General features: G+C 31.9%; 3 protein-coding genes across 3 annotated transcripts; 1 reads left to right on the top strand and 2 right to left on the bottom strand.

Moving 5' to 3' along the window:
* Positions 1 to 9,528: 9,528 nt before the first annotated feature.
* LOC133691895 (E3 ubiquitin ligase BIG BROTHER-related-like) lies at positions 9,529 to 10,918 on the bottom strand. Its single transcript, XM_062112515.1, has one exon. The coding sequence runs from the start codon at positions 10,235 to 10,237 to the stop codon at positions 9,605 to 9,607; it is 633 nt and encodes a 210-aa protein (XP_061968499.1). The 5' UTR covers positions 10,238 to 10,918; the 3' UTR covers positions 9,529 to 9,604.
* A 1,345-nt stretch (positions 10,919 to 12,263) lies between these two features.
* LOC133691286 (proteasome subunit beta type-3-A-like) lies at positions 12,264 to 15,698 on the bottom strand. The gene is made up of 7 exons (XM_062111716.1): positions 15,538 to 15,698; positions 15,247 to 15,428; positions 14,798 to 14,905; positions 14,468 to 14,557; positions 13,775 to 13,859; positions 13,095 to 13,189; positions 12,264 to 12,944 (listed from the first exon to the last, which is right to left on the bottom strand). The coding sequence occupies exons 1-7, from the start codon at positions 15,541 to 15,543 to the stop codon at positions 12,896 to 12,898; spliced, it is 615 nt and encodes a 204-aa protein (XP_061967700.1). The 5' UTR covers positions 15,544 to 15,698; the 3' UTR covers positions 12,264 to 12,895.
* A 3,424-nt stretch (positions 15,699 to 19,122) lies between these two features.
* Positions 19,123 to 23,984, top strand: LOC133690504 (beta-galactosidase 16-like). Its single transcript, XM_062110729.1, has 17 exons — positions 19,123 to 19,241; positions 19,364 to 19,430; positions 19,523 to 19,615; positions 19,719 to 19,862; positions 19,978 to 20,072; positions 20,529 to 20,634; positions 20,754 to 20,838; positions 20,914 to 21,032; positions 21,155 to 21,319; positions 21,428 to 21,609; positions 21,721 to 21,812; positions 22,021 to 22,130; positions 22,270 to 22,374; positions 22,668 to 22,772; positions 22,861 to 23,006; positions 23,158 to 23,509; positions 23,666 to 23,984. Exons 1-17 carry the CDS (start codon positions 19,123 to 19,125, stop codon positions 23,774 to 23,776), a joined length of 2,196 nt encoding a protein of 731 aa, XP_061966713.1. The 3' UTR covers positions 23,777 to 23,984.
* Positions 23,985 to 24,869: the final 885 nt, after the last annotated feature.

Genomic DNA, 24,869 nt, shown 5'->3' with positions numbered 1-24,869 from the left:
CCCTGAAATACTTACTAGCAAATTAAATCAAGTTTTCTCAACTTATCTGCTTTTCCTTCCGTTTCCAATTGTTTAAAAAACGAAAGGAACAAAAATGATCATAAAAGTCAAATGATCATATTAACGAAAGGACTAAGTTATAAATTAATTTTAAAACATAAAGATTAATTGTATGGTTGTTGAATTCACAAGGATTATCTATCTAATTAGTTTCACAAGGACTAGGTTAAAATTAACTCGACTTAATTATTTCTACCATTTCTATTTTTTTTATTAATTAATTCGTTTTGCATATCTTCAGTATTTTTCAAATGTCGCTTCGTACTTATGAGTTTGCTAAAGGAAAAATGTACTCTTTAAATTAAGTAGTTCATCTAGATAAATCTTCTCCTTAAAATTTCCCATTTTACGAACTCACATGTGTTATTACTATCATCGCATATAACCTAACCACTTCAATGACCACTTTTCCTTCTTGGAGTTGGTATCCCCCCCCCCCCCCCCCCCCCCCCCCCCCCCCCCCGGTGAAGCGAAGAGAGGACACAATAGGTTTGATAAAGGTGGTATTTGGCGAGGTTCACTAACAAAATTTTTAAATTTACAGATAAATATTTTATTGGTATTTATATTTTCATTTTGTTAGTATAAATTTTAGTTATCGGCTCATAAATGCAAATACTTTGTTGAAAAAACTATTATTGGTAATTTATAATTTGTCGGTAAGTTTGTTGCTAATAAAATTACCGATGAATTTATTGATGAAAAGACCACATTAAAAATAAAAATTTATCCGCTTCAGTCCGTCATATTTTCATCGGTGAATATAACTTATTACTGATATAAACACCATCAATATTTCTCTTGGTGAATTTGATATATAATCAATAAAAGAATCGTGTGCAATTTAGTCAGTGATTCAACAATAATAGTGACATCTCTAGTAATTCTTTTTCTGTTTTCTAGAATATACCGACAAGCTTAGTCCATTGTTAACACCGTAATTAATTATTTAACTATATATATTTTAAAAAATCTATTAAACAGAAGTAAAAAATAATTAAAATAGATATAAAAATAAAATATTTATAAAAAATTTAAAAATTTATAAATTCAAATACAATTAATTTAGAATAGAGACGCTGTAGGAGGAGGAGGATGGTCTTTGCTTGGATCGTGGGGTCAATAAGGGAGAGTACATGGACCATCCATATGTGATTTTAGTTCCATGTACAATTGACGAAGTTCAGCCGCCTTAGTAGTGAATCGTTCTATTTGAGTAGCAAGATGGGTTGTCCGAGCTTCAACTTGTTGGTTTAAAGTCGCCTGAAACTCATGAATGAAATCTGTAATAAAATAATAAAAAATTATTAATATTAAAAAACTAACCGAATTAATATAATAAAAAATATTTAAGTTAATACTAACCTTAAACCTTCCGAACCACCCATCAATCATGGATTTTCATTCAGGATTTTTGAAAACCTGACCCTATTGAAACAAAAGAACTTTCATCGAGGATTTTATCATCGATGTTGTGGTTTGGACAACCTCAATATTCATAAATATGAATTTATATTCGTTAATTAAAATTAATTTTTTAAAAATTATTAATATGTCGTTGTGAAGGGAAAACAAATTTACATTGAAAAATCATTCTTCCACTTGACCTTGTACTTCTTAATAAATAGATCCTACTATAAAAGAATTTCTCGCAGTATCGCATTCGACGAGCATATATTGAGAGTGGCTAGCTATTTGTGTCTCAATTATCAATTCTTGATCAACATCTAATGACTCATATAATTAAATAAAACCATATTATTACATTCAGATGAATCTACAGCTCAAATCGCAGATTTTTCTCACTTTTTTTTTAAATATAGTAATTGTGTGTGAACAATGTTTTTATGTTTATTTGTTTTGATACTGCACATGGTTTATCACCGACACCAATCTAGCATAATATATATCACATCTTTCGCATCTGCATTTTATCCTTTTTTGAAAAACAAGCGTTCGGATATCCCGGCTTTTGCTCTCACGTACGAATGATGAAGCTATATATGACACGAGATGAAAGAAATTTACTTATTTCCTCCGCTCATTTCTTCAACTTACCTTGTCTACGCAGACAATTCCAAAGACTGGATGATTGATTCTGATTTCACCTGGGGAAGGTCGAAACACTTTTTCATTACCAATCTCCGGCAGCCGACATGCATCGAACATGGACATTCTAGTCTGAAATCAAAGAGTTTAATTAGACCATGAATTACAATATTCAACAACGAACGATTATGATAGCACTTAAATTCAGCGGCTAGCTAACATAGAGAAAAGTTGCTTGTCAACTTTATAACCAGTGAGAGTATCTAACATTAAACTGCGATCCAATGAGCTAGACGAGATCATGGATATAATCAAATAAATTAATGTTTGAACTAGAAGATTCAAAACCACGTCAATGAAGGTGGGTGTGTCCTGGAAGAATGTGGATTGCAAACATCACATCACCTCAAAACTTGATCAACAAGATTCGTTGCGGGCTGGCGTGACCTTGTTTTTATCATTTTCTTACGGTGCATTTTGTCCAGGTTAAACGAACAATTCTCTGTTTTTTTTCCTGTCATTAATTTTGATGCTACCCTCACCAGAAAAAAACGTCGCTAGGTCAGCTACCTTTTCTTTTCACCGCTAGAACAATATATATATATATATATATATATATATATATAGAGAGAGAGAGAGAGAGAGAGAGAGATCAAGTTATGTAATCCACTCGTTTTTTAAGTGTGATAATTTTATAGTCTTGAAATAGATTTTCATTATCACATGAAGTGCGATATTTTTGCACCGTATGTATTTGAAAGGTTTAAATTGGGGGCAGAAGAATCTTTCCTCAAACCCAATGCTTGCTTGTGGTTCAAAAGAAAATAAAAAAGCTTTAGGTATTCCACATATGACTTTAAATTATCATAAATTATATTTATTTCTTACCACATAAAAAAAAACATTTTAACCTTTTTCCTTACAAAAAAAGGGGTTCCCGAAGATCAGATCGTTTTTACAGTCACCGCACTGCTGAAATACCACTCCAAGGTTTGAGGTTGACGACAAATACCCAATATAAACCGGAGGAATTCTTTCAGTTGTTTTTGTTTACTCGTCTTCAATGGCCTTTTCTTTTCTGTCATTATTCGAATGGATCGAATTCTCTTGATGGGATACCATTTTTGGATTTTATGGGAGAGTTAAAGTTAGATCCACGGTCTGGATCAATTGTTCATGACAATGAGTACAGACAGCTTGGGAATCGTGATTGGTACTATGATCGGGGCGGCCATCTAGATTACGATATTATATGTTTTTTCTGTAAAATATTTTTTAAAAAATTTAATTTCAGTATTTTTATACAGGCTATAATTTTTTTTAATGAGTTTGCATGTTTTTTAATTTATTATAAATAATTGAAAACATTAACTATCAGTGATTTTTATTTCAGTATTTACTTTTTACTCTTTTTTATATAATTCAATGATAAATGAAATGTAAGAAATAAAACTGCTGTTTAAACACCTGCTAGACTTTTCTCTTTATCAAATTGTTGTTTTGTGCGCCATTCTCATTTTTTCAAAAAATAAATTAGGTACCTAATTAAGATTTAATGCTGCATGCAACACTCTTTCAAAGGACGACACTCCTTCTATTTTTTGAAAAGTTTAACTTGTCAAGTACCAAAAAAAAGAAGGAAAACCTTGACTTGTCTCTAGCCCCGTTCGAGGAACCACAATTCTTTCCACACCGGTCAATTGTTAGAATTAAACTAGTTTGGTATTAATTATTTTTTAAAATATTATATTTTAAAAATATATTAAAATAATATTTTTTAAAAAAATATTTTAAATATTAGTATATTTAAACAATATGAAAATATGAAAATAATAATTAATTTAAAGTAAAAAAAAAATATAAAAAAATTTTATTTTTTTTTAAAATGATTTTGAAACACAAAAACAAATATTCCTTAACTGCTGCATATTAAAGAACCTTTTTAACCCAATAACTTAAGCTGTTAGGTGTGGTCCCATGATATGATTTATATTATTCTCCACTGCATTCTTTCAAGTGAAAGCTCTTTGAGTTTGAAATTTGTATATACTCACATTACTTTGTGTTTAATTTTTATCAAATAAATAGAGATGATGAGATTTAAACTCTTGATCACTTGATCATCAAGACTTTGATACCATCTTAAAGAACCATCTCAACTCAATAACTTAAACTGTTAGATAAGATCTGAAGATATAATTTATATTATTCTATAATATTATATTGATAATCTATCTAAGCAGTCATCCCTTACGAGTGAAATTTTTTCTTAATATCTTTTTTATCGTAAAGTACCAAATGATGTATGCTTCTCCACTGCATACGGTTTAAGTTTGGGCCAAAATAACTCTTTCGTCAGTCCGAATTCCCTTGCATGGTGATGCTGTGAGGGTGTGTTTGGCATACTGAACATAACTGCAAGGATGTGATTAAATTGTTCTGTAGCCTGGTAGGATATAAGTAGCTATCAGGTTCCTTGTTTAGCGCTGTTCACATTCAAAATAAACGTTCATAAATTAATTATGAATAATTGGGACACTTTGCAGGATTTGATTTTTTAGATACCAAATACAGACATTCGAGGGAACATCAGCGGTCAAATTTAGAGAAAAGAAAAGCCAAATTACGCAAATTTTGAAAAGGTTGCCGTGGACTTTATGGATGCAGATTCAAGAAGCAACGGGATCGGGGAAATATATTCTTCTAGTAAATCTTTTATTCATGTTTGGTGTTTTTCATGTCTGGTCTGGCTCTTTTCTCTAAGTATACTTACTATATAATAAAGTCTATTTTTCTCTAAGCTTACATTTTCACAAACTCTTTCCAATCTCTATGATTTTTATAATTAACTTTATTTATCCCTTTTCTTAGTGTAATTTTTCTAGACCTTTCGTAGCTTATTAATTTTTTCTATCTAAAAACCTTAATTAATCTCTTAATTAGTTATCTAAATTGATCCATTGATTTTTTTAAAAAATCTTAATCACTCAGTGATCTATTTTAATACATGGGTTTTTAATTTTTTTAATCCTAGCTAGTATTTTAGTGATCTCTTTTAATCCATCGGGTTTTCGTATAATTATAATTACTTAATGATCGCTTTAGATCCACTTAATTATCCTTACTTTGAATATATTTTTGTGCATCATGCACTCAGTTTTATCGTGAGAGATAGTTATTGTCTCTACAACAGATTTATCTAAAAATATTTTGTTTTGCTTTTGACAAATTAATGCCGAATAGGACATAGCAATAAGGACATCAATACCCTGATAGTTTTTCATATATATATATATATAAAAGGAACAATCTAATTATTTATTTATTATGTTAGGAAATAACCAAGTTATTATTTTAATGTGAATAATAAATAAAACTAAAAAATTACTATAAATGTCGCTGTCACTGTTTACTTACCGATGAAATAACAGACGGTATGTTTGACGGTTATATGTCAAATTCAGTGATAAAAATACCGACTGGTAGAAAAAATCACCAATGAAATGCATATATTTTTTCTGTCGGTGATATGTTATATTCATCAATGGAAATACTGGCGGAATAAGACATGTAATTTTTTTTTTGGCGCGCTTTGTCTATCAGTAAATTCATCTGTAAAATTATTATTATAAGACTCATCGACGGACCACAAATCATCGACGATAATTTTTTTAATATATTATTTTTATCTATAAGCCTATCAGTAAAATTTGTGCTGATGGATTGCGAGAATAAATACGGATAGAAAATTCTGTTAATAAATTTAAAAATTCTAGTGGTGGATTACACGTACCATTATAATACATTACATCATGCTAAATATGTCGCAACATTCATGCTTGATCATCCACGAAGTATTGGTGTTGGCAATTCATGCTAGACAGCACTTCCCACGAATAAAAGTCTTTCGGTTGTTTTGTTTTATGCATATAACAAGCGAGCGTGATCTTCGTTTTTTTTGTTTTTTGTTTTTTTTGACGGGATATATATCATTTTTATATGTTATAGACGAGTTGAAAAGATATCTACAGTGTGGATCAATTTGTTTTTGGAAATAGCGCAGACAGCTTGGGATCAAAGCTTTGATATAGCACGTGGTCATGTGTATATATATTATAAAAGGCTATGCAATACCCTTCGAGATTTTGAAGGTTACAACTTTGCATTAGAGCTGGACAGGACTGTGGGGAAGTAGTTTACAGTTGTATTAATTTGCTGGTTTATACGTCATTCTGGTTCTCTAAAAAATACTCCAGGGATTGCCAAGAATTGATTGTGCAGGAGACTACTAATGGCCACGCTGTTTCTATTTTGCTATTGGTTAACTTGTTTATTTAGGTTTTTTGGTTTCATTTTACTAATGAAAAGCTGATAAAATATAGTATTTGTTTTCATGAATGAAGGGATAATTTTTTTTAATTTCTGTAGATAGCAAGTATATATATATATGGGATGATCACTTGAGAGTTACATGATTATTAATTTCAGGGCCAGTGTGATTAGTCGAGATGCGTGGCTCGAATACTCATATTAATAAAAGAAATATATATATAAAAACTAAACTTAAATCGGCTTGTAATAGTAGGATCATAAATCAAATATTTTTTAACCCAAGATTTGAATTTAAATTTTTTAGGTTGGATAATCGACTTGATCATGGATGAAGCACTATATTGAAATAAAAGTTTACAGAACCAGTTAATGATGTAATAAATAGAAAACGTCACTTGAAGTCTCTTAATCTTTTCCTCCCTATTAAAATAAAAAAGCATAAATTATCCTTCTTTTTTTCACTCTTCATTAAGGTTTGTATTCTCCTATGCTATTTTTCTTTGCATCATTGTTCTGTTTTTTTTACTTTAAATGTCAGTAATTTGTTTAAAGAAAGGTGGTCTTTTTCAATACAATTATTATCGAACTTACAAGAAAAGTGTTATATCAAACTCTCGTCGTATCCCTTCTTACGAGATAGTTTTTTTTTTTTTTTTTTTTATAAAAAAGACAATACACAAATAATGATTTTGCTTAACGTAAGGAAATTCCGTCCAACTCAGCTTAAATCGCCATGTCTATACCTGGATTTAAGGAGAGAGGGTAAGAAGAGAAAGTAAATCTTAAAATTAAATGGAATGCAAATTCCTATAGTTTTGTCGTTATATGATCGACATCGTCTCCATGCCGCATGCTCTATTACAAGACATGAAAGTTCTGCTCCCCTCGCATGCTTCTTTTGTTGTGCTGATAGCATTTTGTTTTGTAGCTGTGTGAAAGTGATGTTTACGGCCCAAAATAACTTGTTTTTTCCGGCCATGTTGAAGGAGGGTTGGGACACATCATCGCACACTACAGTAAAGGGTGTACGTTTAAATCTGTTTTTTTTTAATTAAAAAAATAATGTTTTTTATTTTTATTTTTGATGTTCTGTGTTAAAAAAATCTGAAAAAATTATTTTAATATTTTAAAAAAACTATTTTAAAGAGCAAATGGAGTGTTCCTAATAGCAGACTTCAAATGGGTCCAGATATTTCAACCCCAGAAAATCAATAGCTTCTCTGTTTTGATTTTTTAATGTCGAGTAAAGATAAAATCAATGATATTTTCTTTGCTGGCAAGTATAATTATCCGTTCGCATTTCTTTTTTTTTTAATATCATTTTATTTGTTCAATAGGTTACCGTTGTCTTCTTAACAATAAATCAGGATTTCCTCTATTTTATTAGCCTAAACGGGACTCGTTGGTTACCGTTTGCATAAGCCGATTTATCGCTACCGTAAGCTGGTCGGAGTGATGCACCGCTCGGGGTAGCAAAATTACTTGAACTAGTTAACAGATTCATATCCAGTTAAAAGAGCACAAGCCATAAAAAAATCAATATAAAATCCAAACAGCACACTGATATTTTCAGTTAGTTTCTAAAAATTTTCATTTTATTTTTATATTGCAAATTAATCCCTGTAAGAAAAGTCTTTGGTCCTTATAAATTTATAATTACAATTTAGTCTATTATTAAAAAAAAGTTTTTCAATTAAGTTTTCGGGTGTCAAATTGTAAGAGTTATCAAAATTAGTCAAACATTTGAATGGACTGGTAGGTGAGTTGAGAAAAGGTCAAGTGGGTGAGGGTACTCATTCATGGATAATGCCGACATAAATAATATTATAAATTAAAACTCCTTGAGAAATTAACATTAACAAAACACCAAAAAGGCTGAAGTAAAACACTGTTTCATCTACAAGGTACCAGCTAGATCCATTGACCTTAGGGAGCTCCTTACAGTTGTATTATAAAATTCTAGTTCATTAAAATAGAAAATGGAATTCAATTGACCTTAGTTAGCTCCTTCAAAAATTAACAAAACATTAAGAGAGATTCATTGCCGCTATGAATTCGAACAATGTCGATTTTTTTAATTATGTATTTTTTTTAATTTGATCATTTTGACATTGATTTTCTTTGAAATTGAACTTGATGGTTTATTTTGGGCAATTTGCTATGCAGTTTACACAGAGTTACAAAATATTATCATTGGATTAGCGCTTGATTTTACAAATTTTTATTTATCTTTTTGTTTTTTAAAAGATTAGAAATAAAATAAATAATAAAAGAAATACAATTGAAGATTAGAGAAAATAACTAAACCTTTTTTACAAGATTAGAAGGAATCATGTAAACAATAAAAGAGAAGAATGACTGGTCAAAACATAATGAATAGTTTATGAATATATAAATTTCTTACTTGATGGATAATAAATAGGGAATATATATCAAAAAATCCAACCCACAGGTACCCATTGCTAACCTTATTTAATGTTATTATCAAAAAGTTTCCTGTAACTTGAACATTCTATACTTATATTAAAAAAAAAGTTGTTTATTTTTTTAAAAAAAATAACAAAGTTTAAATAACATTTTTTTTTAGTAGGATATGGTTTTTATTATGTCAACATGGAATATTATAAATTTAAAATTGCTATTTTCTTAAGAAAAAACAAAGAATATTCTTACAAATTTTATTATGTCGACAGATAGGGTGTCGTTAAAAGAAATAAAAGGGTGGAAGAATGATGATAATTGATATTAAAAAGAAGTATTAGAATTCAATATCAACAAGGATTTAAGTTTATAAAAATTTAAAATTTGGAAGAGTTCTAATATTATGAGAATTTTGCAATACTATATCAATATTTATTAAAATTTTATTATTGCTAAGAGTTAGTTAGTTAATTAGTTTTATTCTTTGTCAGATAAGGATAAACTTTAGTTAGATAAAGATAAAAATCTTAATCAAAGTAAGTAAGTAGTAATTGTAAGATTATATAGCCACCCTGAACATCAGAATACATGAGTTTTGTTCAAAAATTTATTCTAAACCTTATCATACCTTTAATTCTTGATTTACAATTATTTCAATCGAGTACATGAACGCAGATTAATGTTACGATCAAATTAATCTTGAATCTTAGGAATTTTACAACGCATATCAAATGGATAATAACTAAACACTCTTATAAGGCGATGATACTTCGGTGGTACAAATGGGGCAAATCTTGTTGATTTGAAGCCAGTTGGCTATGCATTCAGGATGATAAGGATGATCACAAGAAAGAGCTACCAATGATTCATCTTCTTCATATTCCATTTGACAAATCACACACCGATCAGTCCCAGTTTTGCTTGCTAAAGACTCATACTTACATGGACGCAAGCACGTAGAGATTTCATTTATTGACAGTCCCCTCTTCTCTTGCCCTACAAACTCTCCCAGCGCAATCAAGTCTTCGTAAGATAGCTCGTCTGGGTCAACCTCATCCTCTTCCATATCTTCATCGCTGTTACTATCCTGTCCTTCCTCCAGAAATTCCATTTCAGATTCGAATTCATGGCTTTGAAAGAACTCATAGTCATCGTCATCAGCACCGCTTTCAGAACTTGAAGCTTCATCACTTTCTTCCTCGGTACTATCGCTTTCGATGCTTGTGAGGATTGTGAAAGCCCTTTCTTGTTCCTGCAAAACCATTGCTATTGCAAAATCTGAATGAACCTGTTCGAGTTGGGTATAACAGACCCTACTCGATGCCTGTTTTCTCTCTTCATCCTCCACCGGCTCTTTTCTCCCATCATTGTCCATCGAATAAGACTACTGATAATATCTTGAAATAGTTGCAGTCAAGGACAGAAATATCGATTTTGCTAAGGATAAATGACATATATATAGATCAGGGGTAGGAATTATTTAGGTAGTTTCTTTAGACAAAAGGGAACTTCCATGCAAAGCAATGGAAAACCATTCCTCGTGTGTTAGATATAAAATTCCAGATTCCTGGAAGCTCAAAGTTCAGAAACTAAAGTTTGTACCATTCTTTCTTCTCAAATTTACACACAGGCAGCTTTGTGCTTTCTTTAGGGAGGAGGAAGCCTTCGTGCGTGCATGAAGCAATGGAAGACCATTTCCCGTAAGTTATACGGTATCTTATTCCAAAGTTCAACCGGCTAAGCATTGTAGAGACGTTGCTGTATGTATCGGCAATCTCCCAATTCTAAGCAGCTGTATGTATTTGAAACTCGTATGGATGCCAAAACCACCGTCTTACAAGCAAAACCAAATGAATCCTTCCCTTGTTGTGGCAGCCTATCAAAAGATTAGATGCTACAACCACCGTCTTACAAACAATAATTCTTAATCAAGCAAAACGGGAATAAATTTATCCACCAGACTCTAATTCAGAATATCTAGATCCATAATCCGCCTCTCCCTCTGGATGGAAAGGCTTTCTCCTCCCAACAAATACCCCCATGGTACTTGACCCAACTCGGTTTTTAATTCTTTTTAAATCAATGTTTTAAAAAATACAAATCTAAGTTTAAAAAATAAACTATATTTCTATGAAACTCACATCCAGTCGATCGTTCTGGATCTTATATATGCCTAAGCGTGGTTCGTGATGGATCTCAATCCTATGGAATAGATATTAAGATAATTAATATTGATGAAACATATTAATTAGAAAGAAGAAGACTTGTTCAGAAGAACAACATAATAAAATAAATAAATTGGAAGAAATGTTTTTCTTTGTTTAGCTGATCACAAAAATAGTTCAAAAAAAGATGCAGTTGGGGTAGATTGTAGTTATGTGGAATTTCATATCAATTTAACATGCTCCAAGCGGATATATATATTCATGCAAAATGAGGGTTTTTTTTTTAAAAAAAAAATAAAAATCTATACAAAGTCTTCCTTGTACAAAGATCCTCTCAACAAATACCCAAAACATAAAATTATTAATTTATTTTTTTAGCACTCCATAAAATCACATCATAATAAATTTGTGCAAAAATTCTCACTAGTATCCGGTCAATAATTTTATTTTTCTAAATTACATTTTAAATTAATGTTATAAGTTATTTAGCAACATAAAATTATGTCATTAAAACTATAATGATCCATATTGAATACTAAATCATTCATAATTATTATGATTGTGTATACAAATCAATCAAGACATCTTATGTTTAGAAATCAAATATATATTGTTTAATCATGCACTTACTATTTGTTAAATAATTTTATATTATATATACTTTTTTTAAGATATCAACTATCTAACTTACATTATATACTATTTGATACTTGATATAGAAATATTAGATACAAATACTCAAGGAAACTAATATACTAATTTTATATGTTCTTCGTTAATTATTATTATCATTACATATTCATGATTATAAATTAAACTTAAATTATAAAAGATGGAAATTTATATTGATTTTTACAAAGATATATATATATATATATATATATTAAAAATAAGAATTTTTATGGTTCATTATGTAAAATTTAATTAATAAGTGAAGATTACAAGATTAAATTTGTTTTATAAATTTATAATAATTATATGTATTAATAAAAAAAATAGTAAAAATATCAAATTAAGTGTAATTTGAGTAAATCCATCACCCACACCCAACGTAATCAATTTTTTTTATCCAATTTACTTTGACCCAATCCAGATAAAAACTTTATCAAGCTTAGAAGGTGTCTGGCATGCAATTCAACCGTATTTTAAAAAAAAAATTAATTTTTTTTAATTGCAAATTATTTTGATATATTAATATCAAAATATTATTTTAATATATTTCCCAAAAAAAAACACTTTAAAAATCAATATATAACACAATCTCAAATAATAATATCAAATACTCAATAGTCTACACAGATCCTATGAAATTATCATAACAGATTGGCAATCCACGGACTCAGATGATCACGAGTGAGAACCTAGTTAAATTGCAAAAATTGCCACATGGACCGTTACTGATTGTCACAGTGATTACTTACAAGTTGCACCACATCCTCCGGTTTGCCAACATGTGAATTTTGGATTCCCGGCTTCTGCTTACAAGTGCAAAACAGAAAAATCCTTCACGAGTATTCAGACAATCATTCGGCCAAAATAGCTGCCATGCACGCGCACCTCTAGGCTTTCAGACTCATGGAAATAACCGATCCATATGATGAGATTGAATGGTAAGTCCACCTAACATAACAAGAATTAGCATATCAATCTTAGAAGTAAAGGCCGCATTCAAAACAACATCATTTCTTGGCAATAAAGTTAAACTTTGTTAATGCACTTTGAAATTTTATCCAAATCACATAATTTAACCGTTGCTGCATAATAATAGCTTTCATTAACAAAGAAACCAGAATGTTTCCATTCAAACTCCAAGCATATGGTCTGGCAAGAAAGATCTGCTGCCCTATTGGACATGAGGGGGGCTGCTGTCAATCCATCCTTCCCTTAAGGATTTTCTCTTTAATATCATCAGGGGTCCTGAAGCATAAACATAAAATTTGTTAAGACTAGCGACAATTGAAAGACTCAATGCCAGAAAGCTATATCCAATACTACACTATCATAAAGATGTACAATTTGATAAACTATTTGAATATGCATTGAAAGAGAAATAAATGGAAGGCCTACACAATATAGATGTGTCCTCCCCAACCACTCAAGCAGTCCCGATCTACTGATGCTAGCAACGCTTGGGATACAACTTCAAATAATTCATCAGGTTCCTGACCAGAGAACATAACAAACAGTTGATAAATATTTTCATGACAGGGTAGAAAGAAGAGGCTTTCATTCAGCAATCATAATAGCAATGCCCAACCACATCACTGATTGCTTGTTTGAGGTAACCAGCTTGGGAACTTAAACATATGGGATAGATGTCCATTAGAGTTACAAACCAGATCTAAGTATTATACCGGTAGCTTCTTTTGCAAAAGGGACATAACAAAGCTCATGCATTAGACTGGCAATTGATGCAATTAATGACAACTACACAGTTTATGTTTGTAAACTTTTCTTTTATTAGACCACAAGATACCATGGTTCAAACTTGGCTTGTAACGAAATTAAACTTGAAAATTATGCTACAGCCCAGTGCATATACACTCACCAAGAAAAAAAGACATTGTACATAGATAATTGAATTATGGTTTTCACTTAAGTAGGATTATATTTTTAACTGGCAAGTATATCAATTTGATGCTGATATTGTCTTGCACAAACAGCAGAATGATATGCCATGGGTGTCAAGTCACAAAATCCATACTCTTTAGATCAGCTTCAAATCATCAGTAGTTAAATTAACTAACCATGTCAGGCTTGAAAAATGCTTCGCAGGCACCATAAAGGGACTCAGAGGCTGAGCCAGCAACAACAAAATCTTTTGCAAGTTCCCTGCATGTGGGAAAGAATGAAAATATTACAACTAAAATAAGGATAGCACCACATCAAGAAGATAAGTTTATTTAAGGGTAACTGCACTTTGGTTTATTTCACAAGGCCATTGCTTATATGGGAAACACCGCACCTAATGATGTCAATAAGATAGGTAGTGTAATTAATGGCATGTACCTAGACAGCATTCACATAATTTCAATAATCAAAGTGAACAACTTTGAAAACAAAGTCCAAGAACATCCATAACCGAGATTTTCAAGACAAGTTACAGGTTTTGTCCAATGTACATGAAATAACCTAAAAGTCAATGGTTCAACAAGAAGCTAGAGAGACAAGCAAATATATGAGAAAATATCAATTAATTTTTTGATCTTGAAATAGAGTTTCCAACATGTCAAGAAGTAATTACACGATACTACTCGAAATAAACAGGAGAAATTAGAGAAAAATTAAATAGTGCTCTCCATGTTTTTCCAATCCACAAATAAAAAGATAAAAGATCTGCTACCTTCACTATGGGTCATAGCAATTTCCAGTTGCTGACAGACCATACAAGCGATTCTAAAGTTTGAAAAGATAGAAAATATGAAAGAAGTATAACATACCTGGCCCCAATGAAATCCATTGTGCAAATGAATGGCTTGTCTTCATCATCCAATCCAGCAATAACAGGTTGGCAGAAATACGGACCGAACCTGAGAGAGTATCAATTGCATTTCATTTTCATGTACATATCGATATAGTGCTCTATATGAAATGTGACACAGAGAACCTCAGACTGCTACAGACATATCGATCTTTCTGCTAGTTGTGATGCCTGAACATCACAAAGCATTCTTGATATGCGACCAAAGATATTATTGTTACTTATTACAACAACGAAACTTCATTCTTCCTAAATAAAATCAAATTAACACAGCATAAACTGAACAAACCTTTTCTCATAAAGTACAGCAGAAACAAGGTTAGCAAAAGTCTCAGGCTTCATGTCCCTTTCTTCTCGCAGCTGATACAATTTGTGACGGAAAACAAGCCTCTGATACCTACACATTATTACAACCACACCCACAAACCCAAGAATCAATCCAACCTCCAAGTCGCCACACAATAATCACAAAAAAAACCCATGACTTGAAGCATGAAGCGTAATTAATCTTTTTGTTCACTCTCAAACCTTTTCTTTTTTCTTTAATGCGGTGAATTATAAAGCCTAGCCTAGTCTACAGAAATCTCTACAATTCGAAAACCTTACCGTATATCACAAAGTTTGAAAATTTATGCAAAAATAACAAAACTCTAAAAAAAGGCCAAGAAAAAAATTTAAAAATATATATGGAAAAAATTTAAAATAATAGAAGATAATTGGTGCGTGAGTGAGATATACAGAGTTTGGGCGTCAGTGCCAAGGCCAGAGAGACCGACGAAGAGCTTATCGTGGATTTTGTAGATTCGCTGGAAATCAGTTGCGACTGTTTGAAGGTTTACTCCAAGTCGTCGGTCGCTAGCTATAGCGAAGCAGTTCTTGCCTACCATAGCTACTATGGCACTTCCATTGTACTCGAATATCTGCCAACCAAACAAAATTAAGAGAGAAAAAATGTAACAGCATGCAGAAATTAGGGTTTTACAGACAAGAAACATTTGCAGATTTATGGAAGAACGGAAAACAACGTACCGACATCGGAAAACTGAGGATTGGAGGGGAGAGTGGAGAGGAGGAGGAGAGAATGAAAGAGTATTTAGGAGATCTTTGGGTTTTTCTTTTACTGTTTCTGTAGAGGAAGTTCCATGTAGAATAGAATGCTGGCTGGCTTGGGGAAGAGGCAAGAAGTTAAGATGGACTAGGCCCGATAGGCCTAATGAGTAAACCCAATCTTAGAATTTTTTTCTTCTTCTGCAAGCAATTGAACCTTGTCTCCCAGGACAGGACAGCCCGCAATACAAACTTGAAGATGATATATATAAAAAAATAAAATGAGTTATAAAATAATTTATTAATATTTTATTTTTAAAAATATTTATAAATAAAAATAGAATTAAATTTAATAGATAAAAAAATTGAAAGAAGATAAAATTTAAATTTAAAAAAATATATATTATTTTAAACAAAACAAATAAAAAAATATAAATCAAATTTAAAGGAAAAACAAATTAAAGAGCTATTTTAAAATAAAAAAGAAAAAAATCACTATCACCAAACCGGTTATCGGTATGTCACATGCTCCGTCTAGAGACGGAGGGGTTACTGAGACAATTCTAAACATGTCAAGAAAGATCGTCTCCAGACACTATACATGGTCGTGCTTACCATCTAAATGTGGTGTCATGTTTGATGTGCTAGCGCGTCCAATGCACACGCCAATCAATTTTTATTTTTAAGTTATATTTTATATTTATTAAAATATTAGAATGTCCTTCAGATAAGTTGATTATTACTAAAAAAATAATATGAAAATGCAAAAAGACCTTGCACTCTAGTTTAACAAATTTTGATTTTAAAAATAATTTAGTTGTTTTTTTTGTTAAATATTATTACTAAAATATAATTAAAAAAATCTCATTTTTCTTTGTTTGCTGTTGGATTTTTTTTATTGATGGTTAATGTGAAGAATTTTATATTACTTAAGTTATAATAAATGATTATTCATAGCATAGAAAAGAGAAAATCATATATGATACCACTAAAAAGTGATATGAATTCTTTCTCCTATTATTATTAATATTTTATTTTATTTGTGTTTATATATCTCATGTTTTTTTTTCTTTGTTTTAATTTATCTTCTATTGTGTAAATATTCAGTAGTTATCGTGTGAATATAGTAAATTTCTCTTACAACAAAGAATATTTCAATAAATTTGGCATCTTTTCAATATATTTCTAAGATCATGTTCTTAAAAAATCTCATACATGAACTAAAAGAAGATGTGGATTTGTTTTTTTTTTCTTGAGATTTATTATAAGTTGTGTTGTGACAAATTTAACTTCTAGTTTCAGTAGCACTTGAGAGAAACCCTAGCAAAAAATGGCAAAGATATCTGTATAATAATGCGAGGCAACTTGACATCAAATTTTGCTGGCATCAAATGTTGCATTATTAATGAAAAATAATATGCTCTTTTTCTATGAAAATATCATGTACATAAAAGTCGGGAGACATGTCAGGTACATGAGCAAAGTTTTTTTTTTTTTTTTTTCCCCGAGAGATACAGGGCAGTTGAGGCACGCATATCTCCTGAAAAGTGATCCTGTGTGTTTTGTATGGAGAAATAGTGGTAACTTACGGTATAATTTTCTTTTTCTCTAGTTATTTTGAAACAAATTAATTCTCCCCCGTTATTAAAAAGGAAAAAATTACATTTAATTACATGCCAGTGAATTAATAATAATGCACCTCTCTTGATTTCAAAACAGCAGTATATAATAATAATAATAATAATAATAAATCCATGAAAATGATTCAAAATCCCCGAAGATTGCTATTTCCTTAAATAATATACCTATTTTCCATATGGTCCAAAAGGAAGAAACTGGATTCGGTAAGATTCCTCGGTTGTCAACTCATTTTCTATACATCTCCACAGAAAAGTGTTAGGAAGCCTACCGAGTGGTATTTTCATTTTCATAGAGATAAAGAGAGAAAATCAAGGCAGATTGATGGATCAAGGATAGAGGTTTTTTTTTAAAAAAAGAAGTTTGTTTTAGATAGGCACGTAAAAGCTGTCGCCCGTGTATACTCAAAGAGAAAAGATCAGTCCCAGTGCCGTAAATTTCAACCATTTTTTTATTCCGGTGAATATATACCGGATCGACGATAGAGTTGCTTGAGATTTCTCTGGTCGCCGAGGAGTAGGGTTGGGCATATAGAGATGAGTTGGATGCTATGGTGGAGCTTATCGCTATCTGCAAGTGCAATGGTCATTATGGCTCATGGAGGCAGCAACGTAACGTACGATTCAAGATCTTTGGTCATCAATGGGAAACACAAAATCATTTTCTCTGGTTCGATTCACTATCCTCGTAGCACTCCTCAGGTACTTTTGTATCCTTCTCTTCTATGCATCTCTTGTTTTAATCTGTTGATAATTTTTGTTGTGGAGGATGATGCTACAGAATATCTTGGCCTTTCGATCAAACACAATCTTAATTAATTTAAAAGAATATATTAATTGCTGTTCAAGAAACCTTGTTGGTCTGAGGCTTTCAATTTCTAGCGTGAATGGTTTTTTACCTAACCACCACTGCTGTTTTTCTTGCTAGACCTCCTTTGAATTCAATCCGAAGACTGGAGGATCAGCAATTTCTTTTTTAATTATGTTTTTTATATAATGTTTTGATTATTGTTACTTTTTTAATTATGTTTTTTATAATATTTGTGTGTTTTTGAGAAAATAACTCATTCCTTAATAAATCTATTTAGTTTTATTTAAATTAATTTATTAAAAAAAAACTGATTTAGATTATATATTCAATGATAATTCAATTTAAATGATTTTATCAATAATATAATAAAGTACAACAAATTTATAATAATAAAAGCTAATCCCGCCTTCAACACTACGGAATATTCTGAATGGTGAATTTCATGAGATACAATATTTATTTCCCTTAATGCGCCGAGTTTGCTTTATTACTTTTCCACATTCTTCCCTCTTGGCTTTTATCTTTCATGGATACTCACTCCAATAGTTTCGTGGTCAACTCGTGGACCAAAATCTCTTGAACCAATCCCCTAATTACACATGAAATTCCAACATGAACGTCTGACTTACAGATGGCGCTCATCTGTTGGATTGCGAACAACAATCATATCCACGTAGACGACGAGTCTTACACGTTGGATCGTAAAGAGCACGACCTCACGTCCGAATTAAAAACGACATGTCACATGTCGTGGAAAAATGAATTTCTAATGAAGGATCTGTAGTCTACGTTAGTAATGTTATGATGACGTGGATTTGCAGATGTGGCCATATTTAATTTCCAAGGCCAGAGCAGGAGGTTTAGATGCCATCGACACTTACGTGTTTTGGAATCTCCACGAACCCCAACAAGGACAGGTGACCATCGATTAATTTCTCAACATGAACCAAAGTCATAGCGTGGCTGTATTGTTTAAAAAAATATTTTAAAAAAATTAATTATTTTGTATTTTTTTTTATTGTTTTGATATATTAATATTAAAAATAATTTTTTTAAAAAAATAAAAATACCGCAGTATCATCTAAATTATTTGTACTGATACCAACATTCGCGGTGCCAATGCAGTATGATTTTAGTGGAAGAAAGGATTTGGTGAGGTTCATTAAAGAAGTTAATGCGCAGGGACTCTATGTTTGTCTTAGGATCGGACCCTTCATCGAGAGTGAATGGACTTATGGGTAAGTAAATTTAGGAAAAATTATTAGATATATTAAAAATTGTATTTCTCCCTTGAATATAAATACAGTATTCATCGTCGAGACAAAGAGTGTTTACCTGATGAATATTTATTTCTTTGCAGAGGTTTGCCATTTTGGCTGCATGATGTACCAGGAATCGTTTTTCGTTCTGACAACAAGCCATTCAAGGTATTATAAAAGCACTGCTAATTATTTATCAATCAGTGATTGATGACTAAAAGAATAAAATTACTGAGCTCATTTCCTTTGTTACCTGGCAGTATCATATGGAAAGGTATGCGAAGATGATAGTAAAAATGTTGAAAGCAGAGAAGTTGTATGCTTCACAAGGAGGGCCAATTATACTCTCACAGGTTTCCAGTTCATGAATTTATGCAGTTTTTTTTTCTTCTTATTTCCATGTTGCAACATCTCTGCAATCCCATTTTAATGATATTTAGAGTTGTAAACATGTAGATTGAAAATGAATATGGAAATGTTGAAGCAGCATTCCATGAGAAAGGGCCACCTTATGTTAAGTGGGCAGCAAAGATGGCTGTGGGGCTACATACTGGTGTTCCCTGGGTAATGTGCAAGCAAGATGATGCTCCTGACCCGGTGGTCAGTCTCCTTTTTGCTTACAGCAGATTTAATAATTCTTCAAAAATTTAGATTTCAATATTTATTTGAAATTCCTCTGGCTTGGTGAAATAATGAACTGATATTGCATTTGCAGATAAATGCATGCAATGGGTTGCGATGTGGAGAAACATTTTCAGGACCGAATTCACCAAGGAAGCCTGCAATATGGACAGAGAACTGGACGAGTGTGTATGTGTCAATCAAATCCTCTGTGCTCATTATAAAACCACCACTTTGAATTTGGATTTATCTTGGAATATAATTTCCTGATTCAAATACAAAAAATGGAAGGCATAGAAGATCCCCTTTTTGTTAAATTCTCTGCCAGTTCTTAAAAGCAAGTCATTCAAATTTACTTTTTGGCATTCAGACACCCTTTTGAAACTTGCTTGGAACAGGAGAGATAGTGTCTATCAGAGTTAAGATTTCTTGTAAATTAAGAACTTGTTTGTTTTTGCATTTCAAAAATGCTTCTGAAAAAATTATATTCCAATGCTGACATCTTTTCAATGCAGACTGATTCTCTTGCTACACTTCTGTCTTTTATGCTAATTACAACGTAAAAGAACATGTCTGTTTGATAATCGATTTTAAAGGATTGTTAAATAGCTTGCTTCCACCTAATGACTCTGTTATCTCATGAAGCTATCAAACATATGGTAAAGAAACTAGATCGAGATCTGCTGAAGACATAGCATTTCATGCTGCACTATTCATTGCGAAGGGAGGAAGCTTTGTGAATTATTACATGGTTTGCTTCTCATTCTCATGACCATCCTGCTCTATTTATCATTGTTTCTGAATGCCAATAAGTCAAATGAAAATATCATTCAACATACATGGTTTCTTAAAATCATTCCTTTATTCTAGTATCATGGAGGAACCAATTTCGGAAGAACAGCTGCTGAGTATGTACCCACAAGTTATTATGATCAAGCCCCTCTTGATGAGTATGGTAAGTTCTGCTTTAATATCAAGTACCTGTTTTATCTTATCAAAGACAAATTTGACTTACTGAGTGGGTGCATAGGTTTGTTGAGGCAACCAAAGCATGGTCATCTGAAGGAATTACACGCTGCAATAAAGCTATGCAGGAAGCCTCTACTTTCCAGAAAATGGATAAATTTCTCTCTGGGCCAACTGCAAGAAGTAAGAACTCGGTATAATAGCTTGTAGCGATTTTAATTTCCTATTTTCCTCAGAATGCATTTTTTCCAGTTATCTTAATCTTGCAAAGTGAAAAATGTATATCACGACTGCGTTGATTGAAGGCCTTTGCATTCGAAAGAAATTCAGACGAATGCGCTGCATTTCTCGTGAACCATGATGGGAGAAGCAATGCCACGGTCCATTTCAAAGGGTCATCGTATAAATTACCTCCAAAGTCAATTAGCATCCTACCAGACTGCAAAACCGTTGCCTTCAACACTGCACAAGTATGGTTCAGTCCCAAGTACTAATTTTTACCACTCGCATACGATATTCCTGCCGAAAACAAGAAATCATGCGTTTCTTCTCCATTTTTAATTTTCTATTTTGGACAGGTAAGCACACAATATGGTACAAGATTGGCCACAAGAAGGCACAAATTTGATTCAATTGAACAATGGAAAGAATATAAAGAATATATTCCCAGTTTTGATAAAAGTTCTTTGAGAGCAAACATGCTACTAGAGCACATGAATACAACCAAAGATTCATCCGATTATCTTTGGTACACTTTCAGGTAAACAAAGATGATGATAAGATCAACTAGACCTGAAATCTGGTTATATATGCCTGAACCACGTTTTCATGCGCACTGATATGCACTGCATTCTATGATGTTTTTATGCAGGTTTCACCAAAATTCCTCTAATGCTCATTCTGTACTTACGGTGAACTCCCTTGGACACAATTTACATGCATTTGTCAATGGAGAATTTATAGGTAGGTTATCACATCCATTCTATTTATTTTTTGAAGGATCTCATATGCGAACCCAAATATTTTGCCACAGATTTTTCTTAAAAGACAATCATTTTAAAGCACAGAATTTTCACACAGACCATGACAGCTTGAATTTCCTGGGATTTTAAGAACTTTCTCTCTGATAACCAAACTTCCCAAACATAATGTTATAGATCTTGTTTTCTAGGATCTGCCCATGGAAGTCATGAAAATAAAAGTTTCACCCTGCAGAGGAGTCTTCCTCTAAAACGTGGAACCAATTATGTTTCCTTACTCAGTGTGATGACTGGATTGCCGGTACTTCTCTATCTTAGTTTTTCTTCATAAACTTGCAGTCTTGAACTGTTGTTGTGGTCCACCTGACTGTGATAGAATGTTTCATTACATCGACAAAATCCCAATGTTAATTCACTTTTATTTGTGCATTGGCCTTAAGGATGCGGGGGCGTATCTCGAACGAAGAGTTGCTGGACTACGTCGTGTGACCATTCAGCGCCAACACGAACTTCATGATTTTACTACTTATCTATGGGGATACAAGGTACGCAATTGTCTTCTAGCAAATAAGTTGATCCCAATCTTTATGAGCTTAGTCATATTTTCAACATTTATGATATTGCTGTATCCCCTTCATTTTCTGAGATACACATTTCCTCTCATTAGTGAAATTGGCTTGCCATCATTTTTTATCAAAACCATTTTCACCTTTTCTCATGAAAATCCCTTCCTTTTCTATGGTTTCTTATCCTTGGCTGGTCCATATTTTTCACATTATCGATTATTCCATGTAATTCCTGTACAAAGTCAAACTGATACAAGTATAATTTTCCCAAGGTTGGGTTGTCAGGTGAGAATATCCAACTTCATAGAAACAACGCAAGCGTTAAAGCTTACTGGAGTCGGTATGCAAGCTCATCTCGGCCACTCACATGGTACAAGGTACATTAATTCGGTCAATGATAATTCTTGATTGAATCAGATTTATGTTTAGTCCTTATCAACCTCCTAATTTATTGCAAACTTGCAGACTATTTTTGATGCACCTGCAGGAAATGATCCTGTTGCATTGAACCTTGCATCCATGGGCAAGGGTGAAGCTTGGGTTAACGGCCGAAGCATTGGCAGATACTGGGTCTCATTTCTTGACTCTGATGGGAAACCCTATCAGACATGGTAAGCTTTAGAAATAATATTTGTTTTTAGTGAATGCAAATATTAACGTAATTGTTCTTTTATTTCTCGCATAACACGATCAGAATTATTTATGTAGCAGTTAGATTGTAATCTTTGCTTACAATATGGTCAACCTTTTTTCGCCTTCAAGGAACCATATACCTCGATCTTTCCTCAAACCTTCAGGGAACCTATTAGTTATACTGGAAGAAGAAAGGGGAAACCCTCTCGGAATTTCCTTAGGCACTATGTCAATTACTAAAATATGTGGTCACGTGTCCATTTCACATCCACCGCCAGTGATCTCATGGCAAGGAGAAAACCAGATTACCGGGACCAGAAAAAGGAAATATGGTAGGAGGCCCAAAGTTCAGCTTCGTTGTCCACGAGGAAGGAAGATTTCAAGCGTTCTATTCTCGAGCTTTGGAACTCCTTCTGGTGATTGTGAAACTTATGCCATTGGAAGTTGCCATGCATCTAATTCTCGAGCCACTGTAGAGAAGGTGAGATCTCTATTCCTTTCTCTAATTAATGGTTGTCGAAGAATATTAAAATGTAAGTATATATTGTTAATCAGACTTTCTCCATTTCTCTCCAATATCACTAGTTATTATTATCTATGATGAAGTATAATCTTTTCGATTTCCTATGTTTTGCAGGCTTGTCTTGGTAAGGAAAGATGTTCCATTCCTGTGTCAAGCAAGAACTTCAAAGGTGATCCATGTCCAGGCATTGCAAAATCTTTGTTGGTTGATGCTAAGTGCGCTTAAGGGACACTTTAGTGTCACCTCTGTTACAGCTCCTCTGAGGAAATCCACAGGTTATTCAATCTACTGTTAAGAGTGTAATTTTCAGTGGTTTAGAATGAATAACTTGATAGTTTCACCGTCAAAATTTAATTGTATAAACTTTGCTTGCATTCGTAAGATAAAATCTTAAATCATAAATAGAGAAGAAAATCGGGAGACAGTTTGTTAAGGAGTTGAGAAAGAGATTGTAAAACAAAACTCAAGTCTGTCATGCCAAATTTATTATAGAGATAAAGATAACCTCGTATAAAAAAATTAAATAAAATAATAAAAATTAATTTTCAAGCAAACTAAATAATAAAAAATAAAACTAAAAAAATTAATTAAAAAAATATTTTAAAAAAATATGAGTCAACCCGAGTTAACCTGACTAATCCTCGACCCGGGATATTAAATCAACTTAGCCCCATAAAAAGAAAAGCAATAAAAATAACCAAGTTGGAGGCTTAATAACCTAATATTAAAGAATAGAATTGTGTAAAAAAAGACATAAAAATCAAATCGGGCTAATCTTTGAAACCCGTAACCTAAGTCATGAGACTAAGTTATCCCATTAAAGACAAACCCAAAACAACCACCAAGAAAAATTCTCAATCATCCAAAATTAAAAAAACAAAATAAAAAACAAATAGTAATAAAAAAATATGAATCAGAAATTGTATAAAAATTAAATGAAATAAAACAATAAATGACAAAATTGAAAAATAAAATAAATTAAGAAAATGATAAAAACAATAACAATCAAAAGAATTATGATCAAATATATTGGATGAAAAAAAAATTAGAAGATGAAATTAAAAAAAAAATCTAATTTTATAAATTATTTCAAATAAAAAAATTATAATTAAAAACAAAAAAACCAAAGTTGAAGAAAAAAAAAATTGAAGGACTACTTGAAAAAATTAGAGGGACAAGCCCAAATCAAAAAGGAAGAAAAAAAAAAGAAAAAAAAATATTATTGACTAAATGTTTGTTAGCCACACGCGCCCCTAGGTATAAAGGGGAAAGTCAAGACAATTTAAACATTGCCCCAGAAGCCATCATAATACATATC

This window comes from Populus nigra, chromosome 4 (assembly GCF_951802175.1).
Source record: "Populus nigra chromosome 4, ddPopNigr1.1, whole genome shotgun sequence".
In the NCBI taxonomy this organism is placed as follows: Eukaryota; Viridiplantae; Streptophyta; class Magnoliopsida; order Malpighiales; family Salicaceae; genus Populus; species Populus nigra.
This window is presented reverse-complemented; position numbering and strand designations above follow the sequence as displayed.

What these genes read in the sequence shown, in the direction of transcription:
- LOC133691286 (XM_062111716.1), bottom strand. An exon ending in GGCACTGACGCCCAAACTCT is followed by an intron (nt 14,906 to 15,246) that starts GTATATCTCACT and finishes AATAATGTGTAG; the next exon opens with GTATCAGAGGCTTGTTTTCC. An exon ending in GGAGGACACATCTATATTGT is followed by an intron (nt 12,945 to 13,094) that starts GTAGGCCTTCCA and finishes TTTATGCTTCAG; the next exon opens with GACCCCTGATGATATTAAAG.
- LOC133691895 (XM_062112515.1), bottom strand. Translation starts at nt 10,237, where the DNA reads ATGGACAATGATGGGAGAAAAGAGCCGGTGGAGGATGAAGAGAGAAAA.
- LOC133690504 (XM_062110729.1), top strand. Translation starts at nt 19,123, where the DNA reads ATGCAGTATGATTTTAGTGGAAGAAAGGATTTGGTGAGGTTCATTAAA. An exon ending in TATCTTTGGTACACTTTCAG is followed by an intron (nt 21,610 to 21,720) that starts GTAAACAAAGAT and finishes GTTTTTATGCAG; the next exon opens with GTTTCACCAAAATTCCTCTA. An exon ending in CTCGAGCCACTGTAGAGAAG is followed by an intron (nt 23,510 to 23,665) that starts GTGAGATCTCTA and finishes TATGTTTTGCAG; the next exon opens with GCTTGTCTTGGTAAGGAAAG.